Below are 21,056 nucleotides of genomic sequence, written 5' to 3'. Positions count from 1 at the left end.
CCTATGAAGACGCACTTTTCCGCTTTGGGTTCCAGCTTTTCAGGCTGAAGCTTTTTGACATAAGCATCACATCCCCAAACTTTAAGAAACGACAACTTTGGCCTTTTGCCATACCATAGTTCGTATGGTGTCGTCTCAACGGATTTCGATGGTGCCCTATTCAAAGTGAATGCAGCTGTTTCTAATGCATAACCCCAAAATGATAACGGCAAATCAGTAAGAGACATCATAGATCGCACCATCTCTAACAAAGTACGATTACAACGTTCGGACACACCATTACGCTGTGGTGTTCCAGGCGGTGTTAACTGCGAAACAATTCCACATTGTCTTAAGTGAGTACCAAACTCGAAACTCAGATATTCACCCCCACGATCAGACCGTAGGAACTTGATCTTCTTGTTACGATGATTTTCCACTTCACTCTGAAATTGCTTGAACTTTTCAAATGTTTCAGACTTGTGCTTCATCAAGTAGACATAACCATATCTACTTAAATCGTCAGTGAAGGTGAGAAAATAACGATATACGCCGCGTGCCTCCACGCTCATTGGACCACACACATCGGTATGTATGATTTCCAACAAGTCACTTCCACGCTCCATCGTTCCGGAGAACGGAGTCTTAGTCATCTTGCCCATGAGGCATGGTTCGCACGTGTCAAGTGAATCAAAGTCAAGTGACTCCAAAAGTCCATCAGCATGGAGTTTCTTCATGCGCTTTACACCAATATGACCCAAGCGGCAGTGCCACAAAAATATGGCGCTATCATTGTTTACTCTAACTCTTTTGGTCTCAATGTTATGTATATGCGTATCGCTATCAAGATTCAATATGAACAATCCTCTCACATTCGGTGCATGACCATAAAAGATGTTACTCATAGAAATAGAACAACCATTATTCTCAGACTTAAAAGAGTAACCGTCTCGCAATAAACAAGATCCAGATATAATGTTCATGCTCAACGCAGGCACTAAATAACAATGATTTAAGTTCATCACTAATCCCGATGGTAGTTGAAGTGACACTGTGCCGACGGCGATTGCATCAACCTTGGAACCGTTTCCTACGCGCATCGTCACTTCGTCTTTCGCCAGCCTTCGTCTATTCCGCAGTTCCTGCTTCGAGTTGCAAATGTGAGCAACAGAACCGGTATCAAATACCCAGGCACTACTACGAGAGCCGGTTAAGTACACATCAATAACATGTATATCAAATATACCTGATTTTTCTTTGCCCGCCTTCTTATCTGCCAGATACTAGGGGCAATTGCGCTTCCAGTGACCCATACCCTTGCAATAGAAGCACTCTGTTTCAGGCTTAGGTCCAGCTTTGGGTTTCTTCGGCGGATTGGCAACAGGCTTGCCGCTCTTCTTCGAATTGCCCTTCTTTCCTTTGCCGTTTCTCTTGAAACTAGTGGTCTTGCTCACCATCAACACTTGATGCTCTTTACGAAGTTCAGACTCTGCGACTTTCAGCATCGCAAACAACTCGCCGGGAGACTTGTTCATCCCTTGCATGTTGTAGTTCAACACAAAGGCTTTATAGCTTGGCGGCAGTGATTGAAGGATTCTGTCAGTGATAGCTTCTTGCGGGAGTTCAATCCCCAGTTCAGCTAGACGGTTTGAGTACCCAGACATTTTGAGCACATGTTCACTGACAGACGAGTTTTCATCCATCTTGCAAGCATAGAATTTATCGGAGGTCTCACACCTCTCGATCCGGGCGTTCTTCTGAAAGATAAACTTCAACTCCTGGAACATCTCAAATGCTCCATGACGCTCAAAGCGACGTTGAAGTCCCGGTTCTAAGCCATACAAGACTACACATTGAACTATTGAGTAGTCCTCCTTACGCGCTAACCAAGCGTTCTTAACATCCTGATCAGCCGTAGCGGGTGGTTCATCTCCTAGCGCAGCATTAAGGACATAATCCTTCTTTCCAGCTTGTAAGATTAGCTTAAGATTACGAGCCCAGTCTACAATGTTGCTTCCATCATCTTTCAACTTAGCTTTCTCTAGGAACGTATTAAAATTCAGGATGACACTTGCGTGAGCCATGATCTACAACACAAATATATTCAAAGTGGACTTAGACTATGTTCAAGATAATTAGAGTTCAACTTAATCAAATTATATGCTAAACTCCCACTCAAAAAGTACATCTCTCTAGTCATTTGAGTGGTTCATGATCCACTTACACTATCCCAAGTCCGATCATCACGTGAGTTGAGTATAGTTTCAGTGGTAAGCATCCCGCTAATCATATCAACTATATGATTCATGATCGACCTTTCGGTCTTATGTGTTCCGAGGCCATGTCTGCACATGCTAGGCTCGTCAAGCTTAACCCGAGTGTTCCGCTGTGCGCAACTGTTTTGCACCCGTTGTATGTGAACGTTGAGTCTATCACACCCGATCATCATGTGGTGTCTCGAAACGACGAACTGTAGCAACGGTGCACAGTCGGGGAGAACACAATTTCGTCTTGAAATTTTAGTGAGAGATCACCTCATAATGCTACCGTCGTTCTAAGCAAAATAAGGTGCATAAAAGGATTAACATCACATGCAATTCATAAGTGACATGATATGGCCATCATCACGTGCTTCTTGATCTCCATCACCAAAGCACCGGCACGATCTTCTTGTCACCGGCGCCACACCATGATCATCCATCAACGTGTTGCCATCGGGGTTGTCGTGCTACTTATGCTATTACTACTAAAGCTACATCCTAGCAAATAGTAAACGCATCTGCAAGCACAAACGTTAGTATAAAGACAACCCTATGGCTCCTGCCGGTTGTCGTACCATCGACATGCAAGTCGATATTTCTATTACAACATGATCATCTCATACATCCAATATATCACATCACATCGTTGGCCATATCACATCATACCCTGTAAAAAACAAGTTAGACGTCCTCTAATTTTGTTGTTGCATGTTTTACGTGGTGACCATGGGTATCTAGTAGGATCGCATCTTACTTACGCAAACACCACAACGGAGATATATGAGTTGCTATTTAACCTCATCCAAGGACCTCCTCGGCCAAATCCGATTCAACTAAAATTGGAGAAACCGTCACTTGCCAGTCATCTTTGAGCAAAGGGGATTACTCGTAACGATGAAACCAGTCTCTCGTAAGCGTACGAGTAATGTCGGTCCAAGCCGCTTCAATCCAACAATACCGCGGAATCAAGAAAAGACTAAGGAGGGCAGCAAAACGCACATCACCGCCCACAAAACCTTTTGTGTTCTACTCGAGAAGACATCTACGCATGAACCTAGCTCATGATGCCACTGTTGGGGAACGTCGCAAGGGAAACAAAAATTTTCCTACGCGCACGAAGACCTATCATGGTGATGTCCATCTACGAGAGGGGATGAGTGATCTACGTACCCTTGTAGATCGTACAGCAGAAGCGTTAGAGAACGCGGTTGATGTAGTGGAACGTCCTCACGTCCCTCGATCCGCCCCGCGAACAATCCCGCGATCAGTCCCACGATCTAGTACCGAACGGACGGCACCTCCGCGTTCAGCACACGTACAGCTCGACGATGATCTCGGCCTTCTTTTTCCAGCAAGAGAGACGGAGAGGTAGAAGAGTTCTCCGGCAGCGTGACGGCGCTCCGGAGGTTGGTGATGATCTCGTCTCAGCAGGGCTCCGCCCGAGCTCCGCAGAAACGCGATCTAGAGGAAAAACTATGGAGGTATGTGGTCGGGCAGCCGTGAGAAAGTCGTCTCAAATCTGCCCTAAAAGCCCCATATATATAGGAGGAGGGAGGGGGACCTTGCCTTGGGGTCCAAGGGACTCCCAAGGGGTCGGACGAGCCAAGGGGGGGAGGACTCCCCCCCCCCCAAACCGAGTTGGACTTGGTTTGGTGGGAGGAGTCCCCCTCCCTTCCCACTTCTTCCCTCTCTTTTTTCTTTTCCTTTGATTTCCTTCTCTTGGCGCATAGGCCCCCTTGGGGCTGTCCCACCAGCCCACTAAGGGCTGGGGTGTCTCCCCAAAGCCTATGGGCTTCCCCGGGGTGGGTTGCCACCCCCGGTGAACTCCCGGAACCCATTCGTCATTCCCGGTACATTCCCGGTAACTCCGAAAACCTTCCGGTAATCAAATGAGGTCATCCTATATATCAATCTTCGTTTCCGGACCATTCCGGAAACCCTCGTGACGTCCGTGATCTCATCCGGGACTCCGAACAACATTCGGTAACCAACCATATAACTCAAATACGCATAAAATAACGTCGAACCTTAAGTGTGCAGACCCTGCGGGTTCGAGAACTATGTAGACATGACCCGAGAGACTCCTCAGTCAATATCCAATAGTGGGACCTGGATGCCCATATTGGATCCTACATATTCTACGAAGATCTTATCGTTTGAACCTCAGTGCCAAGGATTCGTATAATCCCGTATGTCATTCCCTTTGTCCTTCGGTATGTTACTTGCCCGAGATTCGATCGTCAGTATCCGCATACCTATTTCAATCTCGTTTACCGGCAAGTCTCTTTACTCGTTCCGTAATACAAGATCCCGCAACTTACACTAAGTTACATTGCTTGCAAGGCTTGTGTGTGATGTTGTATTACCGAGTGGGCCCCGAGATACCTCTCCGTCACACGGAGTGACAAATCCCAGTCTTGATCCATACTAACTCAACTAACACCTTCGGAGATACCTGTAGAGCATCTTTATAGTCACCCAGTTACGTTGCGACGTTTGATACACACAAAGCATTCCTCCGGTGTCAGTGAGTTATATGATCTCATGGTCATAGGAATAAATACTTGACACGCAGAAAACAGTAGCAACAAAACGACACGATCAATATGCTACGTCTATTAGTTTGGGTCTAGTCCATCACGTGATTCTCCCAATGACGTGATCCAGTTATCAAGCAACAACACCTTGTTCATAATCAGAAGACACTGACTATCATCGATTAACTGGCTAGCCAACTAGAGGCATGCTAGGGACGGTGTTTTGTCTATGTATGCACACATGTAAATGAGTCTTCATTCAATACAATTATAGCATGGATAATAAACTATTATCTTGATACAGGAATTATAATAATAACTATACATTTATTATTGCCTCTAGGGCATAATTCCAACATATACCATGTCAATGCTTTATCCCTCAAAGATAAGGGAAATACCTTCTTCTTGACCTCATCCTTGGGCAAACCTCCAAGCTTAAATAAACCACAAACTTCATCTACATAGATTAGATGCAAGTCATGATGTGATGTTCCATCTCGTGTAAAAGGATTAGCCAACAGTTTCTCTAGCATACCCGAAGGAATTTCATAACAAGTATTTTCAGTAGGTGCAGCAGGTTGAGGAGCAACTCTTTGTGCTTCTGTCCGAGGTGAAGATACCCCGAACAGGCTCCTCAAATGATTAGTTTCCATAGTGACAAGTGACAATAAATTTCAGCACACTATATAAATATTTCCTTACCAAAGGCACTTCACTCCCCGGCAACGGCGCTAGAAAAGAGTCTTGATGACCCACAAGTGTAGGGGGTCTATCTAGTCCTTTCGATAAGTAAGAGTGTTGAACCCAACAAGGAGCAGAAGGATCTGACAAGTGGTTTTAGCAAGGTATTCTCTGCAAGCACTGAAATTATTGGTAACAGATAGTTATGTGATAAGATGATTCGTAGCAAGTAGCAAGTAACAAGTAGAAATAGTAACAAAGGTGCAGCAAAGTGGCCCAATCCCTTTTATAGCAAGGGACAAGCCTGGACAAACTCTTATAGGAGGTAAAGCGCTCCCGAGGACACATGGGAATTTCTGTCAAGCTAGTTTTCATCATGTTCATATGATTCGCGTTCGCTACTTTGATAGTTTGATATGTGGGTGGACCGGTGCTTGGGTGCTGCCCTTACTTGGACAAACCTCCCACTTATGATTACCCCCTCTCGCAAGCATCCGCAACTATGAAAGAAGAATTAAGACAAAGTCTAACGATAACATTAAACTAGTGGATCCAAATGAGCCCCTTACGAAGCAACGCATAAACTAGGGTTTAAGCTTCTGTCACTCTAGCAACCCATCATCTACTTACTACTTCCCAATGCCTTCCTCTAGGCCCAAATAATGGTGAAGTGTTATGTAGTCGACGTTCACATAACACCACTAGAGGAAAAACAACATACAACACATCAAAATATCAAACGAATACCAAATTCACATGACTACTTATAGCATGACTTATCCCATGTCCTCAGGAACAAAAGTAACTACTCACAAAGCATAATTATATTCATGACCAGAGAGGTATTGAATAGCATCAAGGATTTGAACAATAATCTTCCACCGAGTAATCCAACTAGCATAAACTACAAAGAGTAATTAACACTACTAGCAACCTTACAAGTACCAATCGGAGTCGTGAGACGGAGATTGGTTATAAGATATGAACTAGGGTTTGGAGATGAGATTGTGTTGATGAAGATGTTGATGGTGATGAGTCCCCTCCGATGAGAGGAGTGTTGGTGATGACGATGACGACGATTTCCCCTCCGGGAGGGAAGTTTCCTCGGCAGGACGACCCTACCGGAGCTCTAGATTGGTTCTGCTCAAGTTCCGCCTCATGGCGGCGGCGATTCCTCCAGAAAGCCTCCTCTTGATTTTTTCTGGAACGAAACCCTCCTTATAGCAAAAGAGGGGAGCCAGAGGGCCAACAAGGAGCCCACAAGCCCCCTAGGCGCGGCCAGGGGGGTAGGCCGCGCCTAGCAGGTTTGTGGCCTCCTGGTGGCTCCCCTCTGGTACTTCTTCGGCCCAGTATATTTATAAATTCCAAAATAATTCCTCGTTGATTTTCACGGCTTTTGGAGTTGCGCAGAATAGTATCTCAAACTTGCCCCTTTTTCAGGCCAGAATTCCAGCTGCCGGCATTCTCCCTCTTCATGTAAACCTTGTAAAATAAGAGAGAAAAGGCATAAGTATTGTACCGTGAAGTGTAATAACAGCCCATAAAGCGATAAATATCAACATAAAAGCATGATGCAAAATGGACGTATGATGCACTGGATCCAATGAACCTGTTTTATGACAACACTAGTGCCATTGCTTTAGCCAAGGAAACATGGTTTCACAAAAGGACCAGACACATAAAGCGCCGCTTCAATGCCATCCGTGATTACATCAAGGAGGAGGACATAAACATTTACAAAGTACATATGGATCTGAATTGTGCAGATCCTTTGACTAAGCCTCTTCCACGGGCAAAACATGATCAACACGAGAACGCTATGGGTGTTAGATTCATTACCATGTAATACTAGATTATTGACTCTAGTGCAAGTGGGAGACTATTGGAAATATGCCCTAGAGGCAATAATAAAGTAGTTATTATCATATTTCCTTGTTCATGATAATCGTTTATTATCCATGCTATAATTGTATTGATTGGAAACTCGGATACATGTGTGGATACATAGACAACAAAGTGTCCCTAGTATGCCTCTACTGGACTAGCTTGTTGATCAAAGATGGCTAAGGTTTCCTAGCCATGGACATGAGTTCTCATTTGATAACCGTATCACATCATTAGGAGAATGATGTGATGGACAAGATCCAAACCTTAAGCTTAGCGTTTGATCGTATCCAGTTTACTGCTATTGCTTTCTACATGTCAATGTATCTGTTCCTATGACCATGAGATCATGCAAATCACTAACACCGGAGGAATGCCTTGTGTGTATCAAACATCGCAACGTAACTGAGTGACTATAAATATGCTCTACAGGTATCTCCGAGGGTGTGTGTGGAGTTGGCATGGATCAAAGCTAGGATTTGTCACTCCGTATGACGGAGAGGTATCTCGGGGCCCACTCGGTAATACAACATCACAACAAGCTTGCAAGGAATGTGACTAAGGAGTTAGTCACATGATCTTGTATTACGGAACGAGTAAAGAGACTTGCCGGTAACGAGATTACACTAGGTATGGAGATACCGACGATCGAATCTCGGTCAAGTAATATACTGATGGACAAAGGGAACTACATACGGGATTAGTTGAATGCTTGACATCGCTAGTTCGACTGATATAAATATTCGTAGAATATGTGGGAACCAGTATGGGCATCCAGGTACCGCTATTGGTTGTTTACTAGAGGTGTTTCGGTCATGTGTGCATAGTTCTCGAACCCGCAGGGTCTGCACACTTAACGTTCGGTGACGATTTGGTATTGTTGAGTTATATATGTTGGTGACTGAACGTTGTTCGGACTCTCGGCTGAGATCCCGGACATCACGAGGAGCTCCAGAATGGTCCGAAGATAAAGATTTACTGGAATTCGGGTTTCAGAAAAGTTTCGGGTGTTTTCGGTATTGTACCAGGAGTGCCAAAAGGGTTCCGGGGTCCACCGAGAGGATCCCACCCACCCTGGGGGGCCACATGGGCCTAAGAGGTGATGCACCATCCCCTGGGTGGTTGGGCAGTCGACCCCTATAGGGCCCATGTGCCCAAGGGTGGAGGAGGAGTCTTTCCTAGGGTGTCCACCTCCTTTGTTGGAGGTGGACTCTTCCCCTCTTTGGTCGGCCAGCCCTCCTTGAAGGAGGGGTCAAGGTTGCGCCCTACCTACCCCCTCCTATATATAGAGAGGGAGAAAGGGCAGCACCACCCCAATGCATAGGTGCAACCCTACCTCTCTCCCTAGATCGGTTTCTCCTCCGAAACGTCTACGACATCGCGTGGCGAAGCCCTCCTGAGATCGCACCACCACCACTGCCACCATGCCCTTGTGCTGCCGGATAACTCATTTACCAATTCACCCATGCTCGGTGGATCGAGGTGGTGAAGGCGTCATCGGGCTATACGTGTGCTGAACGCGGAGGTGCCGTCCGTTCGGCACTTGATCGGGATGTTCGTGATCGGATCGCGAGACGAATTGTGATTGGATCGCAAAGACGTTCGAATACATCAACCACATTTCTCAATGCTTCCGTTTAGCGATCTACAAGGGTATGTCGATGCACTTCTCCTCTCGTAGATGTTGATCTCCATAGATTTATCTTGGTTAGCATAGGAAGATTTTTGTTTCCCATGCGATGTTCCCCTACAGTCACAATACTTAGTGGGAGACCGGACTATAAGATTGATGGTCGTACTACGAAGAGGGACTGTCAGGGCAACTGGCTTGAGCATGATGTATGTAGAGTGCTCAAACCTTTTACATTTGTTGCATCCCCCTTTTGGTTGATCTTGGGTGGTTCTCTATATGGGGACCTTGGGATTGTCAGTAGCTTATAGATGAGCCCAAGATCATCAAAATCGAAGTTTGCATGAGCAAGTTATGCATGTTTCACTTTTTTGTTGTGAGCTGTCTTTGAGTTATACCACGCAAGTCAATAAGCTTAACGACTCTGAGAAAATTGGATCGTACCCTTGCATCGCTCACCCGAGCGACACAAGCGATGACTAGCTCATCCGTTGCCGGTTCTATCTACCATTCCTTGCCCTTGTCCTCACCGAAGGAGGCCATCGCCCGAAGGTCGTGTGGCGGACGATGGCGGTGGGGCTTCTCTTTGTGGCGGCGCCTAGTGAAGTCTGTGCGTGGGACATCAGATGCAACGAGGGCATACCGGTGGGATGGCTGATCGGGTGGCGCTCGGAGGCCGGTGGGCTTCCTATGCACCTCCACGTGGTGCCGCTTGACACAGGGGTAACCGAATTGTGCAACAGCGGGGATTGGTGGTTGCAACTTCTCAACGAGGATGTTCCTAAAAAAACTTCTCGAGAAGATCAATATTGATCGATTTTTTTCCTTTTCATCCGCCTACGCATGTCGTTGGTCTTCTATAGTTTCGTTATTTGCCGGCGTGTTCTCTTATGTGTGTTGGTGTTGGCCGTGTGCATTCTAACTATCCATAGGTCAGATGTATGCTCGTGGTGTTTTGTATTTCTATTTCCTTAATGCTTCATTATGAGTTAATAAAATCAATTTTTTTGGGAGAGAAAAGTCAGCAAGCTTAACACGGCGAGAATGACGTTTTTTTGGAACAATCAGCCATGCTTTATTACCGAAAAGGGATGTTTTCAGCAATGACAATAGGGTCATGGGAGTATCCTAACCACACATGCCCCATGTACTTGTGAGTTTCAAAATTCGAGCTTCCATGCCCATGAAAAAAAAAGACATAAAGGTCATCATCCACTCCTTGATCTCCTTGACGACTCCACCATAATTTCCTTCAAATCCTTCAAATATATGGTTGACACTTGACAACAGCTTCGCAGTAAAAAACAACGAAAGTATGTTTTCTTTTAAGGATTCAACAATGAAAAAATGTTGATCTTCAGCGAGTGATAATGCCTGGGCCACGAGCAAAGCCCAACGCTGTATAGGGTACGACCCAAATAACGGCCTGGCTAGAAGGCGAGACGCAAATCTCCGGTACCCGCACGCCCTCTCTCCTGGCCCATGAGATCCACCGACCGCCACGACGGGCGTCCTTTCCCAACCAACAGAACATAGACGATGGTGCTGATGCAAGATGAATGATGATGCTGCAACTGCTGAAGGCTGTGGTGCTGTTGGTGTGGTGTGTAGAGATTCTGAGGGAGTTATTCTTGGGGCTTCGGCCATCACCTTTCAGCATATAGGCGATGACATTAGCGGAGGACGTTTATGTCTAGAAGATACAAGTGGCGTCAGATTGTAAGACCGCGGTGGATGATATTAAGCACAGACCAGCCGGAAAGCATGCAGCTATTATAGTGGAAATCATCGAGCGATCTCGTGCTTATACTACTTGTAATTTCATTCATGAATTTAGGAGCTCGAATATTGAGGCTCACAAACTCGTTAGGCATGCTCTTTTACTTGGATATGCTCGTGATGTTTGGTTAGGCCTATCCGGAGACTTAGATTTCCTTCGTGTAGAGGTTGACTCGGTTTAATAATGGTTGACTCAGTTTAATAAAGACTGGCGAGTTTTGTCTAAAAAAAACAGAGAGACGGTACCCTAAAAAAAAACCAAAACAGAACAGAGACGGGGGATCTCCTGCAGCGCCGCCGCCCCCTGTAGGGCGCCTTTGCCTCTCTTCACTGCCCAACTACTCTGTACCCTTCTTCTTCCACCCCCGCCCCCTCCCTCCTCTTCACCGCCGGCTGCATCCTTCCCGTTCCCAAACCCCTTCGCGGGAACCCTTTCCCCGCGCCATGCGGTCCCTCGCGCGGCCGCCGCGGCCGCCCAAGCCCCTGCCCCTGCTCTTCGCCTTCGTCCAGGCCATGGGGTACGTCGAGGTGAAGATGCGGTGGAAGAAGGACGCGTCCTTCGACGCCGTCCCGGTGCTCGCGCACGCGCGGGACCTCCGCCCGCTCGCCTCCCTCGCGCGCCTCCTCTCCCCGTCGCCGACCCCCGTCTCCGCGGTCTCCAAGCTCCGCCGCTCGCTCGAGACCTCGGACCGCCGCGTCGCCTCCTTCCTGCGCCGCTTCCCCGCGGCCTTCGTCGAGTCCGTTGGGCCCGAGCACAACCACCCCTGGTTCCGCCTCTCTCCTTCCGCCGCGCGCCTCCAGCGGGAGGAGCGGGACGTCTTCGCCGCCCGCCGCCCCGACATCACCTCCCGCCTCCGCCGCCTCCTCCTCATGTCCCCGGCCCGCCGCCTCCCGCTCAGCGTCGCGCATGGCATGCTCTGGCACCTCGGCATCCCAGAGGACTACTTCAAGCGCCCGGATTTCGACATTGGACAAGATGGATTCAGGATTCTGACCACCGGAGATGTTGTATGTCCGGAGGATGAGAACCACGGTAGGGAGCTGGGGCTCATGGATGATGCCAAGGATCAAGAAATGCCACTTTCGGTGCTTCAAATGGGTGCCATGCGGCGGTCCGGATCGGCAGAGGAGGTGCCCTTCCCGCTGTTCCCGTCCAAGGGTCTTCGGCTGAAGCGGAAGATTGGAGACTGGATGGAGGGGTTCCAGAAGCTGCCTTATATCTCTCCCTATGAGGACTTCAGCAACATTCATCGGGGTAGCGATGTTTCAGAGAAGCGTGCGGTCGGGGTGCTCCATGAGCTGCTCAGTCTGTTTGTGACATGCTCTGCTGAGAGGCGACGGTTACTCTGCCTCAGGACGCACCTGGGGCTGTCGCAGAAGTTTCACCGGGTGTTTGAGCGGCACCCACATATATTCTACTTGCTGTTGAAGGAGAAATCATGCTTTGTTGTCCTCAAAGAGGCTTACATGGCTGGGGGACACACATCAATTGAGGAGCACCCTATGCTGGAGGTGAGGAGCAAGTATGCTAGGTTGATGGAGGAGTCACGGGAGATCATAAGGCGCCGGCGAAGTGGGAAGCCTGTACAGCTGGATCCGGAGGATCAAGAGAGTGAGGATTCAAAGGGTGTAAATTCAGCTGCAACCCCTTCATAGGGATGTTAATTATTTTTGACTGATCAGAAAATAAGGAAATGGGCAATACAGTTTTTTACGGATTTTTTGCAACAAGAATGAGGGGGTTTTACCCTTGGAAGCAGCAAATTTGCATGCAGGTAAAGGAGTTATGCTCCTACGCAATCTACTATATTACTCCCTCCGTTCCTAAATATAAGTCTTTGTAGAGATTTCACTAGTGGACTACATACGGATGTATATAGACATACTTTAGAGTATAGATTCAATCATTTTGCTCCGTATGTAGACCTTTAGTGAAATTGCTTAAAAGACTTATATTTAGGAACGGAGGGAGTATTTACCATGTTCATGTAGAGATTCTAGATTAGTTGACTGACACTTAGGGATAGCTTTAAGTCCAAATATTTTCTGGAAGATGTACATTGAGGTGATACATGACGCAATATGCTTGGCTAATGACTTGTTTGCTGGATGCTGTTGTGACTTTCCAATGTATTGCTTGAACATCTTTTCTTTCTGCTTACAAGTGAAAGGTAACAACTAACAACAGAAAGTGTACAAGTACTATTCTTGATTGAGAAAACATTTTTAGGAAAACGCGGAAAACATCTACTGGCAAATAACAAGCGAGATCTTTCCTTTATACTCCCTCCCTACGAAATTACTTGTCGCAGAAATGGATAAAAATGGATGTATCTAGAACTAAAATATGTCTAGATACATCGATTTCTCCAACAAGTATTTCGGACGGAGGGAGTAGTTTTTAAGCTTGAACAGTTTAAATGTTTGGTGTCAAAAAGGTTAGGGGAAATAAATACATTTCTTGATCATATTACGTTGGTATGTGCAGAATAAATAAATTGCTGATGATATGATAGCAGTTAGTGCCTTCTAAGGTGTAGTTTTGGTGTGTGGCACAGTGTTGTTGATTGGGGTAAGGCAAACCCCTCATATCTGACAAAAGATATATAAAGATCTGAGTTGTTGGCGGCCCATTCACCCTCATAGATTACCTCTTAAGTCGGCAAGAAATTAGTTACTGCAATTATCATACATTCTATGTAGCAGACATATGTATGGCGTTCTCATATTTTGTTGATTTGTTTGATGCATCCTTATTTATTCTTACTTGCACAAAGTTAGAGACTATGATGACACAAACGTTTAACCAACTCATGCAATAAAAGAAATTTCTTAGCAATGCACTAACATATATTCTCTGTAGCATTGCACGAGTATTTATCTAGTCTAACAAAACATTGCTATTATGCTTCTTAGCAGAAGTTAACAAATAACCAAGCAGGTGAAATTAGTCTGGTGAATTAGTTTCTCTGAAAGGTACCATCTTAGACATGCATGAATTACGATAGCTTTGTTCTATAGTTAGTTACTTACTTTCCGCATATAAAATTTACTAAGATTATGTGCTCTAGGATAGGTAAGATCGGCTAAATGGACCGCGAATTTGGTTGGCGGCTAGATCACAGTACTATCTCACCATAGGTTTTGCTCCTAATCTTCTCATTGATGCTTCAGTATGCTGCAAGTTATCTTTGAGGAGTTGCTATGAAACACTATACTATTGATTTCACAAGCTGATACTGACAGGGTCCTTACAATATATTTTCGCGCCCATAATAGTAAATTTAACAATTTCAGTCATATAATTCAAGATATTATTATCCTCTATTTTGTTGTATGTGTATAATTGGACTGCTAGTTACATGCGGTTGATGCAGCATTCATTTATTCACTGAGAAATGCTATATGGGTTATGTGGTAGAGGCGTAAAGTTGCAAAATCGATCACAAGACATCTACGTTTGAGAAGTGAATCACATAGTTGGCAGGAAAGCAGGATCTCCTTTTCAGGTTGTTCATGCAGCACAAGCAATCTCACATTGCTCATCCCCTGAAACCCAAGCAGATGCACATGGAAATGATGGCTAGGAAGCAGAAGCATACATCACCCAGCCTTCAAGATCCCAGGGCCAAGGAACTAATATAGATCGAAAGAAGTCCACATAACCCACTGGAGTTTCAGAACCAGGGTAATCCACCCCCTCAGCTCAAATGCCGGTTAATTAACCCCCCGAGCTCTTGAAAACCAGGGAAAGCACCCCCTCACGCTTATTAAAGTGTGTTTTACAGGTGGTTTAGCCTACGTGGCTCTGGTCGATTGCCAGGTGGGCTTGGTGGCAGGCGCGATGCGATATGAAGATGGCGCCGGAAGTTTCACCTAATCCCTAGTTTCTCCTCCCTTGTTCGTCGCCATGCCCGCCAGCTGAAGCTCGTCCTCCCCTGTTCCCCCCCAATCTCCATTATTGTAGGATCAGGAAGCGCCCCGGACAGGCGAGGAGTCCAGGACGGCCCTCGCCATGGTTCAAAGGAGCAGCGTAAGTTCGTCTTGGGGTCCCTGTTAGACAGAAATATCAGAAGCATTTTCAGATACCCATGAAGGTTAATTTTCCATGCTGTAGCGGAGCAGCTTAAGTAGGAGCTTGATGTGCTGGTTGTTTTGAGTTGTATTTCAGCCGGGGAAACATGTGGTAGCTGGAGTCTTGCAGTGTAGTTTTTGTATTGTAGTTGTGCCTGTGCTAGCGCCTTTCTGTAATAGCTGGAGTTGGCTCGTTTATGTCTTTTGTTTTTTTCTCGTTTATGCTGGTGATGCACTGTAATTTGCTGAAGGATACTGTTTATCAGTTTTCACAATGAATGGAAGTTGGGACAGTGCTCCTTAATTTGAAAAAAGGATATCCATGAAGTATAGTTGAAAACATGCAAGAGATAGATTGTCCATTCTCTCAGCTTATCAAGTTCTTTAGAGAGCAAGTTTTGTGTATAATTTCCAACATTGCAGTTATGTGTATGTTGACATGCATTTTGTTGGAAAGAAGGGAGTACCAATAATGTGATTTGCAGGCCTGTTTCGCCAAAGCCGTGGAAAGATGTGACGAGCGTTGCTCTCGTGAAAGTTGAGCTGCAAGTGATTTGCAGGCATTCAGCAGGTAATCTGAGGTTAATACTCTCTCCGTCCGGAAATACTTGTCATATGAATGAATGTATCTAGATGTATTTTAGTTCTAGATACATTCATTTTTATCAATTTGTGCGACAAGTGATTCCGGACGGAGAGAGTATAATTGTACTCTTTTTTCCTGATAATAGATAGGAGGAACATTTGTCCTTTTTCCACAGAAGATTATATATCAAGGTGCATATTTCATTTTATCATTGATAAGTCTTTGGTTTCCGCAGCAAGCGAATGCCTGTTGGATGAATAGTCTGAAGCTAAAGAAACCCTGTTCACTGCTAATCTGTTATGCACCAAGCGGAAGGAGTTGGTAATATAAGGGTTTATGAGCCACAAGTCTTAACCTCTTTACATGTTCATGGTGAGCTGGTAACAGAGAGAGAAATCCTGTTAGTACTAGGCTATTTTTTCTAATCTTTCAAGTTGAGAAAGGCATGCATGGCATGTCACCTTCTGGTAAGAAGGGTGGGCTTCTTCAACAGCGACGGTGTTTTCTGGAGAGGAGGGAGCCTCGGTGTCGCCTCCTCGGGGCTAGAGGAGGGAACAAAGAGCAAGCGGGAGGGCTCAGTTCTCGCGACGACGATCACGTCGGATTTCATTTTATTTTTCTGTATTGTCATGTGGAGGATAGCAACTTAGTAACCATTAATTTGTACTTCTATGCTGATATCACTCTGTTCAGTTAAGGTGAACAGGTCCACCCTACAAGCAGCCATCATAAATCTTAATCATGCCCCCAGGAAGGCGAACTGGGATGTTGCTTTTACTCAAGCTCTTCAGATGATCAAAGGGAGGCAAACCGAACAACTTCATCTGCTTAGAGAAGCAATGGAGCATCTTTCAACAATTGTTTCCTTAGTTTTACCTTTTGTTGCTGGTATGCTTGTCTCAGTTTAGTTGAGAAGAGAGAATTCAGATAATGCATTTTTTTTGTGAAAAATGCATTTCCGAGTCTGCACCCTGTTGCATATGCTGAGATATATGTAATCTGGATGCAAGCTTTTCTTGCTTCCATGAATGAAAGCTTTGGTTAACTGGGAAGTACTCTGTTATTGTATCTATCACGGTTGCAGATTGGCAGCATTCTGTTTACCTCCGAACTTTTACAAATTTCTGGAACTCACAAAACATTGATTATGTGGGACAATGAATCAAAAGATTGCCTTGACACGATCTAGTTGCGCATATTTGTAATACTCCCTCCGTTTTATTTTGTAAGAGGTTTTAGCCAGCCCACTCTGAACTGTTTTGTGCGTGTCTGAAATGTGTAAAACGTCTTATAAAAGGGAACAGAGGGAGTAGAACATATACAACAAATAAATTTGCCAGCAGGGTTCCATATCATAATCTGAGTTGGTGTCGTCTCCACCCACAGGCCCAGCTATAATGCACATGCAACGTTTTACAGCACAGTGAGTGAAACAGAAGTGAAAATGAGGCACACAAAAAAAATGCAGTCATACTGATATCCAACATACAACACACATACTGATATCCTACAGATACGAGAACAGGGAAAGCAACGTAGGCCAGCGGCTGCTGACAACAGATTAACAACAGATTAAGTTTGGACAGTGATGACGATCTGAGATGCCAGCACAACAGTGATAAGTTTGGATGACGATCAGATCTGCTTATACCTAGAAGATGAATGATCATGATAGAGCTGCGTCGGGGCGAAGAAAATCGAGCATGAATGATCATGGCTGTTGGTCGGGTAGCTCACTCGACCATGATAATGATATCAAGTCTTGTGCAGTTTTTCTCTTCTTTTGGTACAGCATTGTACAGTTCCCATTTCTTCAGTCGTACCATGCCTTGCTTGGCAGCGTTGTTCAGACTCGTTTATAGGAGTATATCTTGATGCATTGACATGCAGTTCCTATGCATGTTCTTAAAAAATAACCTCCCGCAAAACATGTACGATTGATTGAGGATTTGCTCATTACCTGCTGGCACCAGGAACCCCGGGGGTTATGTGGACTTCAAATTTTCTCATCGCATGAACCAGTCCTAGGTCTACTCAAATGCTTCTTGGAATAGAAGATCCTTGCTGAACAATGCAGATCCAGCTCCTACAGGATTAGGTGCCTGTTCAAACTGAAGATGGAGGACAGAAAAAAATCCATACAGGATTAGGTGCGCATGTTCAAACTGAAGATGGAGGGCAGAAAAAAAAATCCACACAGGATTAGGTGCGCATGTTCAAACTGAAGATGGAGGGTAGAAAATCGATGTGGTAATCTTAGCCTCAAGTTCCACTGCAACATCACCTCTGCAGGCTGAAGCTCAAGCTTTGCACCCTGCTGCTTTGCTAGCTAGACAGATCCATCTTCAGTAGGCCATCTTTCTTACAGACAACTTGACACTTGTCAAGACTGCTGCTTCCAGAAGCCTAAGCCCAACTCCAATGCAAGTGCGTATTTGGTTCGTTCCTGCCCGTTTGAGTCCAAATGGACAGAAATCACGGTCCAACACGGAAACAAAAACGGACGAGTGTCCTTTTCTATACGCTATGACTCATTTCTAGCCCAAATTTAGATCGGGTTTGCATACACGCGCACAAGACACGGATGCTCGCAACACGAGTAAAGTCCGTTTTAAACCTTGAACTTGTACGCCTCGTCGATTTTAAACCCCAACCTCCAAATCTCGGGAATCGGCACCCCCAACTCTCTAATCCCGGTTGCTTTGGCCCTCATCGTTGTATCCAAACGGGGAAAATGCTGGGATCGCTTAGTCAGCAGGGTTTTGTGGGTCCCATCCTGCTTGGTCGCTGGAAACACTAAATGTTTCAGCCGGACTAGGTCGCAGCGACGCCTCTCCCTCTGTTCGCCCCTTTCCCCTCTCTGTGGACACATGAGCTTCCTCCTGCGGCGGCAATGGCGATGCAGAGGAATGATCGCGGCGACCTCCGACGACCACGCCCGCGGCAAACGAACATGTGCGTTATCCTCTTCCTCTACAAACAATCTAGAGTTTTTTGACCTCCTTCCTAGAGTTAGGTTTAGGGTTTTACAGGGGGTGAAAGGTGCGGTTTTGGGGGGGATTTGTTTTCGTTTAATGTATTGTTTTGGGGGCAACATCTTGTACTATTAATCTAGAGTATGGTTTTGGGACTGATTAATGATATGCATTATTTTGTAGCAAAGTAAATCATCTGAACTAACTGAATCCCACTGTTCATTTCAGTCTATTTCTAAATATTCAGCATGGATCCAGCAGAGCTGCTGAATGTGAAGTTTCGCTTTGGAGGGGAGTTCATCCGTATTGGCCCATCTCTTGATTATGTTGGAGGAGATACTGCAATGTCTGTGGTTGAGAGGGATAAGTTGTCACTGCCTGTGTTGAAGGGATTTTTGGCTGATCATTTGACAGTGAAAGAGAGCATGAAACTGTATTTTCTTATGCCAGTGAGAGATTTGGTTAATGGATTACTTTTTCTCTATACTGATGAAGGTTGCATGAAGATGTCAGATTACATTACAGATGCAGGGGTTGCTGACATCTATGTGGAGTACAATGATGAGCAAGATGATGCAGATGAGGAAGATAGTACCTCTGATTTTGAAAAAGATGAATTGCATGACCTAGTGAACAATGGCAGTGAGGGTGAACCAGATGCAGTTATCACTGCAGAAGAAGAAGATGTTATGCAAAGCAATGTGCAACAAGTTGGTCCAGTCCAAAAGTCAGGAATTTTGGAACATATTCTGGTTCCAAATGAAGGTGGAGTGGTTACTCAAGTGATCAAAAGCCCTGTGAAGCATAATTTCAGAAGTGATGATCTTTCCCAATGTTCTCAAGTAGTCAATCCATCTCAGCCAGTAGTTGCTAGCCAAGTTATACCTCCAATTTCAGAAGTTGTAGAAAATGGTGAAGACTCTGAGGATTCAGATGACCCTGATTATGTGGCACATACTGATGATAGCGGGGAAGAATCAGAGGTGGTTGAGCTGAGAAAGCATGCCAGAAAATTCAAGAAGAAGATGAAAGCTTCAGAAATTTGGTTTGCAAAGGAGTCATCAGGTCCAGTTCCTATTGAGCTAGTGGCTAATGTTGAAGAAGTTGTACAAGACATGGAGTTTCAGTCCTCTGATGAGGACTACTCTTATGATGAAGATGAAGGTGGACAGATGATGAGAAGGAACAACAAGTACATTAGGTTTAATCCCGATTCAGAAATTCCACAATTTAGTTTGGGAATGGTTTTCAAAAGCAAGCATCAGTTGGTGAAAGCAGTGAAGAGGTATGGGCTTGCTACTAAAAGGAGCAACTCTTTTGTGAAATCTGAGGAGTAGAGGGTGAGAGCTAAATGTGACTGGCCTAATTGCCCATGGATGTTGTATGCAGCAAAGACAAGTAGATGTTCTAGGTTTCAAATAATCACCATTGAAGATGAACACCAGTGTGCACAAAACAGAGAGAATAAGCTTCTTACTGCCAAGGTGATTGCAAAAAGATATGAGCACATCATCATAGCCAATCCACTTTGGAAAATTGACAGCATTAAAGCCACAGTGCTGAAAGACATGTTTGCTGATGTGTCAGTTTCAAAATGCAAGGCAGCAAAGAAAATTGTATGTGAGAGTGCAAGAGCAGAGATCCAAAAGTGCAAAATGGAAGGGTAAAATTTTCCCTAATATTTTGAGGAAATTGAATGTGAGCATTAAGATGACACAATATATTGAGGTGCTATGGAATGGCAAGGAGGGCTTTGAGGTGAGACACATGAAAGGGAGAAGAAAACAATACACAGTGAATCTTGAAAGGAGGAACTGCACTTGTGGTTATTTTCAGCTGGCAGGCCTGCCTTGTTGTCATTGCCATTGCAGCTATCTACAAGAGTGGAAGGAATATAGAGGACTATATTGACAAGTGCTACTACATAGAAACATTCAACAAAATATATGAACACTGTCTACAACCTGTGCAAGGGGAAGAAAGTTGGCCTCTTTCTGATAAGCCTAGGCCTATGGCACCTGGGTACATTGCCATGCCAGGAGCTAGGAAAAAGAACAATGATAGGAGGAGAGAAGAGGGAGAAGCACCTAAGGATAAGAAGTTGAGCAAGCATGGCTGTCAGATTACTTCTCGATCATGTGGGGGTCAGGGACACAACAAAAGTTCTTGTAAAAAAATGGAGATATAACCAAAAAACAAGGTCACATCTTGGGAAAAGAGGGAGAAATCAGAGAGAAACAGAGGTACTTTGAGCTACTTGCAGTTCTCTGTTTTCTATACTTTGAGCTGCTTGCAGTTCTCTGTTTTCTATACTTTTGAGCTACTAAGCATTTCTTCTTTCCTCTGTTGTATTTGCAGCAAGCAGAGACTGATGCATCAAAAAGCAGAGCAGGGAGAGAAGCTCCAGGAAGAGGGAGAGGAGCAGCAACAGCAGGGAGAGAAGCTCCAGGAAGAGGGAGAGGAGCAGCACCAGCAGGGAGAGAAGCTCCATCAAGCTCACAAGCTCCAGGGAGAGGGAGAGGAGGAGCAACAGCAGGGAGAGGAGCTCCATCAAGCTCACAAGCTCCAGGGAGAGGGAGAGGAGCATCAACAGCAGGGAGAGGAGCTCCATCAAGCTCACAAGCTCCAGGGAGAAGGAGAGGAGCAGGGAGAGGAACAGGGTGGATG

General features: G+C 45.3%; 1 protein-coding gene and 1 long non-coding RNA gene across 2 annotated transcripts; both read left to right on the top strand.

Moving 5' to 3' along the window:
* The first annotated feature begins 11,075 nt into the window (after nt 1-11,075).
* On the top strand, nt 11,076-12,528 carry LOC123452586 (protein WHAT'S THIS FACTOR 9, mitochondrial). The gene has a single exon (XM_045129264.1). It carries the CDS (start codon nt 11,199-11,201, stop codon nt 12,408-12,410), a length of 1,212 nt encoding a protein of 403 aa, XP_044985199.1. The 5' UTR covers nt 11,076-11,198; the 3' UTR covers nt 12,411-12,528.
* A 131-nt stretch (nt 12,529-12,659) lies between these two features.
* Nucleotides 12,660-15,172, top strand: LOC123452587. The gene is made up of 2 exons (XR_006632620.1): nt 12,660-14,442; nt 14,543-15,172. It is a non-coding gene; the product is annotated as an uncharacterized LOC123452587 (long non-coding RNA).
* Nucleotides 15,173-21,056: the final 5,884 nt, after the last annotated feature.

The sequence above is a fragment of the Hordeum vulgare genome, chromosome 5H (genome assembly GCF_904849725.1).
Source record: "Hordeum vulgare subsp. vulgare chromosome 5H, MorexV3_pseudomolecules_assembly, whole genome shotgun sequence".
Lineage (NCBI taxonomy): Eukaryota > Viridiplantae > Streptophyta > Magnoliopsida > Poales > Poaceae > Hordeum > Hordeum vulgare.
The sequence above is the reverse complement of the archived record's forward strand: the minus strand, read 5'-3'. Positions and strand labels throughout refer to the sequence as shown.

Coding starts and splice junctions, on each gene's coding strand:
- LOC123452586 (XM_045129264.1), top strand. CDS start 11,199: ATGCGGTCCCTCGCGCGGCCGCCGCGGCCGCCCAAGCCCCTGCCCCTG.